Consider the following 12,833-nt stretch of genomic DNA (forward strand, 5'->3'; position numbering starts at 1 on the left):
GCCCAGCGTTTTGCAACTAGACAGATTGCTGTTTGACAGAGTACAGTCTGAATAATGTACAAATTTCTTTACCTTAGAGTAACTTCTTGAAGCAGCGCAAACGTGCCTATTGGCTAAAAGATTTTTCGACATCTGCATGCTTACCCAGCTGTGATGTCTCATCAGATGTATTTATATCGAACTGGATTGTGTAAATAAGATTACAGCGGATTTGGTTGTAGGATCTTTTTGTTTCTAAAAAAGGGATGATAAATTGTGCAATATTGATAACTTGGTAAACAATACGAATGTTTATGAAAGAGGAAAAGTTTCAATCTAGGCTATGCCATGTCAGATAGGAGCTTTGTAACATCAATGAAGACTGTTCATTTGTTCAAGGTAATATTAAGTTTTATATCCTAGTTACGGGATTTCAGAAAATTGCATCATTTTTGCAACCCGGAAAATTTTTATTTTAACAAATTTGTTTTAAAAAGAATTCTTTAGACTTTATTATGTTGCTTCGACATTTCGTCAAGCTGGCCCTGGATGTTAACAATCAGTTTTACTATAATAAGAGCCATGTCTGTCTGTTCGTCTGAAACCGTAGTTAGATGTTAGGAAAAAAGATTGCAGCATGCGGGATTTGAATTCTCAACATTCAGCTTGGAAGACTATCACTCCGATGCCTGCACCAACTGCTTTGCGGCATTTTGGGACAATTTTACGTAAAGTAACTACATTTGACAATCATTCACTGCACACTAGACTGCCGGAGTACTAGTTGCTATATCTTACAGCAGCATCTGTTTTATATTCATATCTATTCCAGCAGTTTATAAATGGCGGCTTCTGCGTGACTATTTAAAGTTCTCAATTTCTAACATAAGAATTTGCTGACATGGCCCACCCCGCGTATTTGTTACATCACATTTAGACATTGGTCAATTTTACTTTGAACTTTGAGAAATGTCACGTAGTGATTCACTGTTTACAAACTTAACTGCTAACGGACTAGTTTCCAAAGCACCCATAGTCGGTGCTTTCTGATTCCTAGTTTGCAATGACTTTCCCAGCTGCCTACGAGTTGTCAAAGGGTTCTCAACTTCAACAGCATAATCATTGATTTCAAAATGTACCTCAGCGTGACAATCTATTAGATCAACCAGTTGATTGTCTGTCTCTGCTGGGAGTTTGATTGAATTTTAAGAGTGACGCAGTTTCAGTGGCTCCATAGAGCTAACACATAGAGCTAACACCACGGTAGATAAAGTGACAGCATACATGTCTAATCATGCACTCAAAACATTTCGTGGCTCATATATTGCTAAAAATTAATTACGTTATAAGACAACATGTATTTATGTTTTAAATTTAAATTTTAAGTCCACTCATTGAGGTGTAATGTTCCTTATTCTTCGTTTTGTTATTTTATTTACCTGTACATGTAGTGTTTGCTTAACGATGATTCGACATTACGACGGCATGTTAAAAATTGTTTTAATTTGTCCAAAATATGCTTAAATAAACTAAATAAAAAAATAAAATTTATTTATTAAAACTATTAAAGCAGCCATAAATGTACATACTGTATATTACACATGTATGTAGGCTAAAAATGACTTGGTTTTTATACATTTAGAGTATCGGGTGTCAGGCTAATATTTGCAATAGTTGAAGCATTGTGAAAACCTATGATCCATACAAATGTTCACTGGTAAGAGGGGTGAGAAAAATGTCAAGGCAGTAAACATAGAGGATAGCTAAAAATGCGTAACATCTGCCGCAATGTAATTTACAGTATCCTAACATCTGTTTACACGCTTGTGCATACACAAAAGCTAAATGAAAAAGTTGAAATTTAATTTACTTGGTAAAACTTCACACGTATTATTAAAATAGACAATAAAAAGTAGAGAAAGAATAAAGATAAATAAGTACAGTGTAAATAGCCTATATGTATGCAACGGGGGCTCGAAGATGGTTCATTTAATGATGGAATTGCTTAATGACAGTCCCTTCAGAACGTAACCCCATCGTTAAATGAGAACAATCTGTGATAATATAATCTAATATAATAATCTGTGACAAATAAAATAATTATATAATTTTTAATATGTAATTTTTATATATACTTATATATTAAAAATTCAATAGTTACATGTATATGAATAAACCTTTACATACATTAGGATCAAGGCTGCATTCATATTCTCTAAGCATATCAATAGCTCTATGGAACATGCGCATGACAGTTGAATTCTGATCGTGTCTCTTTCACAGCTGTAGAAGGAATAGAGGTTTCTGCAATAGTAGGGTGTATGATGTATGTCCGATCTTGTTAATATGAGTGTACTCCTCTCGATGCATCATTATAGGTTAATATCTGGGGTGTTTGTGAATAGCTAGCATATGTAGGATATGATAGTAGACAGCTCTGTAACAGGCGTGTTTAGTGAATGTTAAAAAAGATTTTATTGGATGCGTTCACAGGTCTTCATTTATTCGCTAGAGTTTCTTTGAAAGTAATTGCAAGTTTGTGGAATTGTTAGCGGCAAGTAGTCTTGCGCATACCCCTAAAAAGTACTTGTAGAAATTTGAGGAGCTCAAGTCTAAAGCTTGGATCATACTCGGTCACAGTTCTGTTTGGCCAAGTCAAATGAAATTGTTTTACTCGAGCCAAATATTTTCATTTGTATCATACATATTTACGTCAATGTTGACATACACCTTTCATCAGTTTCCTGTTAGTTTTGCTCTTGATCAGCATCCAATGTGAGTCAGTCATAAAAGCTAGAGCATATTAGAGGCGAGGTGAGAAGCATTGCGAGATAGTAGTACCAGCCTTTTGTTCTTGATGTTTACACATACCAATCTCTTTCATAAACTTACAACATACATTTAGTATTTTTAGTATGTATTTAATAATTGTAGTTTACTAACAATTTTAATGACCTACTTCATATTAGTTGTGAGTTCATATTTTAGTATAAATTGATTTATTTTTTGATGCGTTTGAGATTCCATTCTAAAACATACTTGCGGACAATCAAGTCAAACGCTGCTAATTCGTTGTGATTCGCAGCTAAACTTTTAGTGTCGTGTATTGCTCACGAGTTTGTGTAATAGTTTTCTTTAGCTTTAACAATTTGGCTTTGTTGCACTTTCGAAACAACATGGCAACGCAAGAGTTCAGCACTGTCCTACTTTTGCAAGGAGCCACAGGCAAAACATTATTGAAATGTATTGTACAAGCACTATGGTGTACTGTACTGTACAGCACTTTGGAAACAGCATGGCGAGCAGCCATTTTTATGTGATAATCAGCGGACGCAGTTTTATGTGAACATCAGCCGACGAGCCTAGCGTCGCAAGTGTTTCGCTGCACGAAATTACCGCCTGGGTCTAGCAGCCGATATGACAACCACTCTCTACTTCCAGTTTCACCAAAGTTTGCAATCAGAGCTACGCATAGTCGTGTTAGTCACAAAATAACGGAAATCTTATTCCGTAAATATACAAGAGATACTAGACTACTACAAATGTGAATTACTGTTGCAAATGGTTATTACGTCGCTTGCGACAGCCGCCAATACTTAAAAGTTTTGCTGCCGCAACTTTTGTTTGTCAGCTTTCACTTTACTCCTACCTGAATTATTTTATTTCCTTTTAGTGTTGTAATAAGCTATTTCATCCGTAAACAATTCTCATGCTTCCTTAACTCAACAAAGCATATGATGTGTTATTGCTTATATAGAAAACATTACCAACAGAAAATATACAGTCTCACTAGAAAACATGATCATTCAGGAAGTTGTTGAAGATTCAATTGCAGCGATCCCTCGTAAAGCCTGGTTCCTATATAAAAATCTATGGTTTCCATAGGAACCAGGCGTTACGTTGCGGCATTGCTTTTCACTTTGCCATATTATAGCGAATCAGTCAACTATGGTTGGATATTTACCGCTGGCTGTCTTTAATCACGAATTTATACCAAACTTTAGTTGATTTTATCAGAAAATATTTTTCTATTTTCGAGTTTTTTTATGTTTGAGCTCGTCTGTCTGCCAGGTTGTTTATAGATTAAATCGATGAAACTTGATCGCTGTTAAAACGTTCAGAAGAAAAATATGTGCGAGATGACATCACTTGTTGTTATTGTTGTGATAGTTAATATTGGCTGTTGTGTTTAAAGTTGCGGCTTTACGTGTCTCACTTTCTGTTGGTATCTTTGCAACTATAGATGTCATAATTGCACTTTTACTTTACCTGAGCGTATTAACCGTGATCAAGTTTTGTCGATATGAATCTAGAAACATCCTGGATGTCAGATCACCTCAAACATCAAAAACGATAGCAACTGATAGAAAAATACCAATACTTTCTGATATATTGTACTAAAATTTTGTTAAAGTTCATCTTTGATGAACACAAGTTTCTTGACAGCTACGTTGTCTATAATCGTATCATATTTAATAGTTGCTGGTACGAGATCAGCTTATAGATATTTTCTTCTAAGAATCGACTGTTTGTCGATAAAATTTTCATCATTGACAGTGGCTCATAGGTGTGCGTTATTTTATAAGGAAGTCATAACATGGTGAAAAAGGCCTCCAGCGTTATCTTTCGCTCCCTCTGATATTAGCTGCATGTTTAGACAGGTGCACATACGATGTACATGCGCCAATGGTTCAATTTGAGGCACTGAGTATCTGTATGCCTACAACATTTGGTGACGTGAAAAAAAAGAAAATGGAACAGGTGTTGAGGCCATTTTCAAAATTTCTTATTTCACGCTTCCTTGTACACTCTATTTACTTTAGCAAATGTGTCATTTTGCTCCAATGCTAGTAACCGGTACTGTTAACCCTTCAGTACTGTAAGCCGATGTATCGGCTTTCGCGGTAGTAGAAGTACAGACCGTAAGCCGATGTAATTGGCTTATCGATAGGGTTTCACTTTTCTTTTCATTACGAAGTCTACACATTAGCTAGAACTATCAAATTTTGTCTCCAATGAAACCACCTTGTTGCCAATCAGTGCAACCAATCGGAAATCTTTGGGCTCAGCAATTCCATTTCTAATTATTTTTCTAAACGGGAAACCAATCGGTATCGTCATAGCGATAAGAAACACACCGCATTCATTCAACGCAAAAAAGCGTCAGAAATTTTGTGAGAGTGGGATCTACTAAACAATTTTATACTTGTAGAGAATTCTGTTTTGAATAAGATGCGTTTTATAGTAAACAATATCTGTTTTGATTCTTGAGATATTGCTTAAATACTAGCAGTAGGGCCTATATCAATTTTTCGAAAATCCGTTTGAGTTAATTTGGTCAGAATAACGAATTTAGCGTGGTAGGGAAAAAGTTGAGAAAAGGAGTTGCGTCATCACAGAATTGCTGCAATACAGTTTCTATATTGCCTAGCATCGGCCAGCTGGCATTGTACCCCCGGGGTTGATACTCAGAAAGAAACACCCACCCGGATAGGCCCAGACTTGGATATTGTACCCCCAATCACCTGGTTGGTCAATTTGAATTTGGATATTGTACCCCAATTACCTGGTTGGTCAACTTGAAATACACCCCCTAAACACTGGGAGTTCCCTAGAAGGCGCCCAGGTTCCACGCCCCGCTAAACATCCAATATGATTCATGCATTAATAAAGCAGAAACAAGCTACAAACAAAATTCCCAATTTTACTTAAATACGGTTTTATTTCGGATTTTTCTTTTCTTTAGTATTGCAAAACGATCTTTTTTTCTTCTGAAAATGGCTTATTTTTTGTTGCTAACATAGACCAATATATTGTAGTTTACTATTGGTAAAAAAATTAAACAAAAAAGGCAATTAGCTAACCATAAATCAATTTATGAAACCATTCGTGTGGCGACATAATAGTCGCTCTGTCCACTAGCGTCAGTAGGCTATCGCAAAATGACAAAAATGTCGCTATGCCTGCAAAAGAATTAATAAAACTGATTCCAAACATCAACCATCAGATCATCATTTTCATTTACAAAGGAAAGCATAATGAATATCAATGAATCAATGAAAGAACTATCATATCATTCATTCTGAGTATATTGCTAAAGGGTTGCTAAGATAATGCAGTGTCGACTGTCTCTTTTCCCTTTCTTTCCCGTCAGCAAACATGCAGATTTTAATGCAATCCGCATTAAAATGAAGACTGGAATTTTGGCGCAATTTCTTGGTATTACTTTGGCTGAATAAAACCTTAATGAGCATGGGCCCTTTTACTGGCTTGGCTGTGAAAACCCCCTAAAGTAGCAAATTCACTGACAGTGCCCCATAGTCTGAAAAAACCCTAAACCGTGATTTCGGGCCGAGCTTAATGGGCCTTTTGGGGGAGTATCGGCCCTGAAATTGTACCCTTCTTCTCACTTAGTTCATCCATCCCTCTCTATTCTGACTTATTCTCAGATTTTACGGCTGTAGTCTTTACCAAAGTATTTGTTAATTGGTTATAGAACACTCGGTGAAACAAAGGATCATTCTGAAACACTTCAGAATGAACATCTGCCATTGGGATGCAGCAATCCCATGTGTGCTAACGTTTCAGTGCATGCCTTGGGCCGGTTATCTGGACAAGTTTTTCCTTGAGTGCATAGTTTTTGTGTATAGTCTTAATGTGTGTGTACATCTGTTCTGCGTTCACCTGATTTGTATAGGTGTGGTGGTAATATTGCACAAGATACCTGTTTACAAATAATGCTAGTAGGATAGACTGAACGAGGGCAGCGTTGCTGAGGCTGACTCGAGAATGGTGCAACAAGGCATATGCCTTTGCAACGCAATCTCTCTTCATTTCTATAAACAGGCTATTTGAAAGTCGATGCCACAACAATGAGCAATGACTAGCGCATAGATGTGACAAGAGGCAAGCTTGTTGATTGCGACATGTTGATTTGACTCCATCGCACCGTATTACGACATTCGCTGTAGCAGTGTGTTTGTAAGCGTTAGATGAGGCCTGCTAGGAGCTATGCGTTGCGCAAGCCTAGCCAGTAATCATCGCCTAAGCTATTGCCTCGTTGATGGACTCTATTGTTCGCCCTATCGTCTTTCGCTTAGCGCATAGGCTATGGTGTAATCATTTCTAATGTTCTATGCCAGCGTGCTCATTATCAATTTTGCCGTGTTTCGACATATCTGCTAGTGATTGCACACGTTTTGTTGCTGTTATCCTCTTGTCACCTCTCATTACTCGAGACCATCTCAACGCTAGTTGGATTTCCATCGCATATTATACATAGCTGGTTGTACCCTTCGAATAGTCATTTGTCTCCGCGGGGATATCAACTACAGAAGTCCGAGATACCTATGCATAGTTCCTACGGTTCTACTACCAGACTCGGCTGTTCTATTAGGCCTAGTAAAGGATTTTACTTGTCAACTTTCTCAACCGGGCTAGATGGTAGCCGAACACTCAGTCATGTTTTGTGGTAAGCATTTGCAATGTTTATTTTTCACCTAATGACATGTTTTCATACTTTCTAGTCGAAACACTAGTGTCTTGTTGAGAATAGTGTCATAGATAAAACTGAGTGTTTCCTATTGTGGATATGATATAGCAAAAGAGTTGTCATAACATGGAATCCGCGTATAATTCAGTTACTCACCAGACCTGTGGAAGGTGAGTAAGTCGTACCCCTCTCTGTGCACTGAGTACTTTATGGTGGAGGTATGTACCTTCTTGTCGATTGTTAAACTACATATACCTCTCCTCCAAAGACTGTTACAGATCAGTGAGTAGGTTTTCATATGTATAAACAACAATGGGATAGGAATATGTATTTACTCATAAGTTAAGAAGACTGGCCAACATCGCATTTGTAATGTGTCAAAGGAAGAGTATTGTGTTAACTGGAGTGTCACAGAGGGTGTTACGCAAGTCTTTGCCTGAGCTAGCTTCTTCTATGGTGTGAACCAGCTGGCTATTTTCATTGCAAACGCTGTGGGTTGCAATGAAAAAAGCCTAAAGCTTTAGTGCAAAGCTTTAGGTAGGCTACCTGTTTTCTGGCAGCGCTGCATTCTCACTTGTGATTTTCTATATGGTATAGGCCCTACATGTATTTTTCATGTAGGTAACAACTATAATATGGAAGTTATTGCTTGTTTGTTCAGCGAGGAATAGAAAGGAAACATTACGTTTGACATTATGGAATGATACAACATTAGGCCTACCAATAGGACTGAACACCTCAAATAGAACTGGCTTAGTTTTTGAAATTTACAGAGCATAAGGAGACCGATAAGGCATATCCAACAAACCACATAAAATGAGAAAACACATTCTTGTCATTGAATCTGGTTCTGTGTTGATATTCTGTAGAGCAGTTGAGCCCAGCTTGGTAAAGCTGAGCAAGTCCACAGGCTAGCTTAGCTATGATTCCTACCGCACACTGCACTGTAGGTCACTTCTACCTGCTGTGTGTCCTCTATTTTTCAATCATCAGTTTCGGGTAGCAAATGGAACCAGACCAAAAGGTCTAGATCACAGCAGATCACTAATTGTCATATTGATTTCATGTTCTACCAGAGTTTTATTTTTGGCTTTGCCTGTAAACACACTAGAATACATATCAATAAGAGACGTTAACTCTGCTCTCGGACTTTCACTCAAGTTAGAGTTGCACTCTCCTTCCTTTTAAGTTGGAATCTGTGACCATTTGTGTTCCAAAATGTCTGGTTCAGTTCCTGGAAAAATTTTGCCCAAGGATGGTCTTAGTAGAGTTGAAAAGATTTCGATGCTCAAACCTACCTGTTGAATGATGAATCACAAAAAACTTGATATTACTTGGAAATTCCTCTCATAGTAAAACTTGTCATGGAAGGTTTGGGAAGATGAATTCTAGACATGGTGGAGACATCCACATTTGGTCATAAATGAATTTGGAAATTTGGGCTACGTTGAGTCACAAAAGCATTGACACATCCTTTGGATGTATCCAGTTAATGATTTGCGCAAGTACTTGCTAGATGATGTCGTTATGCGATGACATGGATAGATATGCGCTTGCAACAGGAACTCGATTTCGTGAATCAAAGGGCAAACAATTTCACATTACGACCTTGTGCAGCGGCCTGTGTAGGTGGTAGATAAGCTGGCGTCTGCCTTTGAATTGTGAATGATTATGCTCATTGGGGTCAGCTTATGAATGTGTTGAGGCTTCAAATGAAAAGTAAACTCACCATTTTTGTTTGTATTTTTTTGAAAGATTGATGGTGTGCTATTTATACATACGTACATATTTATGCTTAACATACCGTGCCTTGAGGAAAAGTATGGTATCAAAAAAGTATGCGGAACTATTTTGTAAGTAGTCCTGGTCATATATTAGAAGCTTAGCAAGCCAAAATGGCAGATTTGACATTATAAAGGCTTCCTAATTAATTAATAAAATTGTGCAATGCCTTGTTTGGAAATTACCAGCTCTGTAAACAACCAATACAATACAAGCGTGTAACTGTGTTTATTTTTGGTAGTATTGTCTATTAAATTGTTATTACATGCTGCTTAGTGATTCAGGGTTTTGAAAAATAATCAGTAGAAAATGTAAATGTAAAAATAAAAAAAACAACAACATAAAATCTCTCTGATACTCTGGCCTAGTGAGATACCACCGTGAGCATCACCGTGATAGCTGTTGTCACGTCTGCTGTTTTTGTAAGGTTTTGTAAAGTATAAAAGTACAGTGCTGTGACACCCTTCATCATGTCTCTTGAACACTATCGACCCGCAAAACCATCTAATGATCATAAGACAGAGAGGAGACAACTTACCCTTAATGAAAAGTGACTTAAATATTAGAAACGAGTTTATTTGTTTTGATTCCATAGATTGGCAGTAAGGGAGGTGGACGCTGGCCCCGATTAACAGCGAAAAATGAAGGGTTACTTTATGTTATTAGTAGATATTCAAAGAATATTACCAGCGACAGCTCTTAGCTGTCAGTTAACGATTCTCCATAGGCTTGCCTTTGTTTGGTCACGCATTTGTGCTGTCCTCAACCAAGTGCTGTCCTCAGCGTACCACAACACTCTCTAGTCTGCAGCCTCTTGATTAAGCCTACCCCTTTTTTTTGAAAAGTTCTTGCTTATGCTGTGGAGGTCTAGTCTCAGCTTCTATGGAATGCCAATTGCAGCCATTGTGTCATCCTTCCTGTCGGGTTGCCTAATTCTTACATCAGAGCCTGAAATTCAAATCTATTCACATCTCTACTATCTAAATCTTAGCTTTTAGCTTTGTATTGGAGGTTTTCCTTTATATTTTGAAGCTTTGTATATACAGAGTACTGTTTCACTGCGAATGAAGCACTGAAGTGTTTGTCATGAGCTTTTGATGGCGTTTCACTTCTGGTGTATGGATGTTGGTTTAGAGACATTCTACATTCCTGGAAAATATTCTTGCTAATTTCTTTTTGCATGTTTTGTCGTTGAGTTATGAGAAGTTGGTAGTCCAATATTGCGACAAATTTAGTTATTATATAACCATGCGGAGTATATAACGCATGTTAACGGTTTCGTATGAACTGAAGGCTTGCTCCATTAAGCCTGTTTCCCATATAACTGCAACCGGTGGCAGGATCGCAAGGCTATTGGCGGTGAAATGGAGATCTAAACGCAGTAGCGGCAGTAGTTGCCGGCGGTCAACGCAAGAGTTCAGCACTGTCCTACTTTTGCAAGGAGCCACAGGCAAAACATTATCGAAATGTATTGTACAAGCACTTTGGTGTACTGTGCTGTACAGCACTTTCGAAACAGCATGGCGAGCAGCCATTTTTATGTGATAATCAGCGGACGCAGTTTTATGTGAACATCAGCCGACAAGCCTAGCGTCGCAAATGTTTCGCCGCACGAGATTACCACCTGGGTCTAGCAGCCGATATGACAACCACTCTCTACTTCCAGTTTCATTAAAGTTTGCAATCAGAGCTACGCATAGTCATATTACATTTCTCAATAATGCTAGCCGAAAAATAAAATGTCTTTACACCTTTATATACAACTACAACGGAATAATAATGGTTAAATGATTAATGATATGCTATCGATTATGATGAACAATATATAACTAGATTCGTAGGTCCGTATTGTCTGCGGTGTGTTTGATTAGCTCGGCTTCTAACTTTGTCACAATGACGCCTTGCTTTGTGTGATAAGTTGTGATTCGCTTCTTGCGATTGTCATGGGCGTGTCATATAATACCTTCATTAAAAACTGAGATATCTTGTTTATGAATCATATAAAATACTCGAGATCCAAACTTAACAAGACAATAGATCTTTTGTCGGAAAGTTTGGTTTTGTTTTCCAAGTTGTATAGTGCTATTGATTGGTAACGCTTGAGAGGTTATCCTTCACAAATTGTATTACGATTAGTAGTTGCTTCATCTTTCAAGTCTGCAATTTATAGATCAATTTAAAAATGAACATACAAAATTTTAGTAGATTTTGTCAGAGAGAGTCGGTATTTTTTAGCATTTTTGATTAGTTTTGATATTTGAGGTGATCTGGCTGCCAGGAGGTTTCAAGATTAAAATTCACAAACCTTGATCGCGATTAAAACGCTCAGATCAAGCGAAAGTGGCGTCTTTGCAGTCTCTTTTCAACTATGACATCTATAGTTGTAAAGAGACTAACAGAATAGAGACTTGTAACGCTGCAACTTGAACACAATAGCCAATGTCAACTGTAGCAACGATGACATCAGTGACATCATTCTGTACCGATTTTTCTTTAAACATCCTGGCAGTCAGATCACCTCAAACATCGAAAACAATTGCAAATGATAGAGAAATGCTGATGCCAATTTGAAGTGCTATAATTCATGCTAGATTTTGTATGATAAAGCAGTGTGCAGTTAGTTGTCTTCTCATGATGGTTATTGGCCATGTGCATAAATCACAAATTGGTTTGTTGCGCAAGATGTGGGGAGTATGCAAAGAGTGATTTATAGTTGTTCACAGATAAAGAGCTCATAGTAGCCTGGCAGTTATAGTCAAAAGGAATTCTTTTTAGCTTTATTGAGGAATTATCGCCACTGAAGATCCGGCAGCAGGCTGAGGAAACCGGAGATAATGTCCAGGCTTTCAGTTTATAGGGAGCCTCTTCCATGCTTTATATTTTTAGTACGGTGTTGTAATAAAATAATGTGTCATTAGATTTTGACAGATCCTCTATCGGTAGCCACAAAGATTTCTTGTGTTTGTCAGAGGAATGCCATAGTTATTTCGAAATTGGACCACCTTTTAAAGCAGGATATTTCCTTTGAATCCAAGTAGTTGGTAGTGTGTGCTGGCATAGGAAGTGCGAGATCTCCACCGATAACCACAGTAGTTGGTAGTTGGAGAAATAGTTAACTTTCCTCCTTAACAGCATGTTTGTAATTTTGTTTGAGTGAGTCTGTTTGCATATCACGTTAGTTCCATGATGCTTATTTGGAGTTTTCACATTTTAAGTTACCGTTTGGATGAATCTGGTTGGGCTTCACTGCAATGATGATGCTCTTATACACTGTTTCCATGCTTCGAATAGATTTCGAAAATAGAAATCGTATTTTTAAAATGCCTCATCAGAGTTTTGAGAAGGTAAATTTAGCCCTTTTGCGGGTGAAGCGAATGTCCCCTATATTTTGCCCATTTTTCCCGGTGGAGCGATATTAAACCTTTTAGATGCAATAATTTTGCAAACACAACTCTAACTTATCAAAGATCTCTGAAGATCTAATAAATATGCATTGAGAAACCAGAAACATCTTTACCAGTGGATATCTATTGCTCGCAATTAACCTGGGATTGTATTATAGCCTGTGTACTGCTTTGCA

The 12,833-nt window shown here is 37.5% G+C and overlaps 1 protein-coding gene across 3 annotated transcripts in view; it reads left to right on the forward strand.

The window, feature by feature from the left end:
* The window catches only part of LOC137408220 (dual specificity protein phosphatase 16-like), a 63,209-nt gene that overhangs the window by 24,344 nt on the left and 26,032 nt on the right, over window positions 1-12,833 (forward strand). Inside the window, exon 1 of one of the 3 annotated variants that reach the window (XM_068094636.1) lies at window positions 7,169-7,450. The exons of 1 other annotated variant lie outside the window; for it this stretch is intronic. In XM_068094636.1, the coding sequence (XP_067950737.1) occupies window positions 7,420-7,450 (31 nt within the window). In that variant the 5' untranslated portion in view covers window positions 7,169-7,419. Of the gene's footprint in view, window positions 1-7,168; window positions 7,451-7,625; window positions 7,642-12,833 lie in introns of those variants that run through there. One more of the 3 variants, XM_068094638.1, reaches the window with a different exon arrangement.

The sequence above is a fragment of the Watersipora subatra genome, chromosome 11 (genome assembly GCF_963576615.1).
Source record: "Watersipora subatra chromosome 11, tzWatSuba1.1, whole genome shotgun sequence".
NCBI lineage: Eukaryota > Metazoa > Bryozoa > Gymnolaemata > Cheilostomatida > Watersiporidae > Watersipora > Watersipora subatra.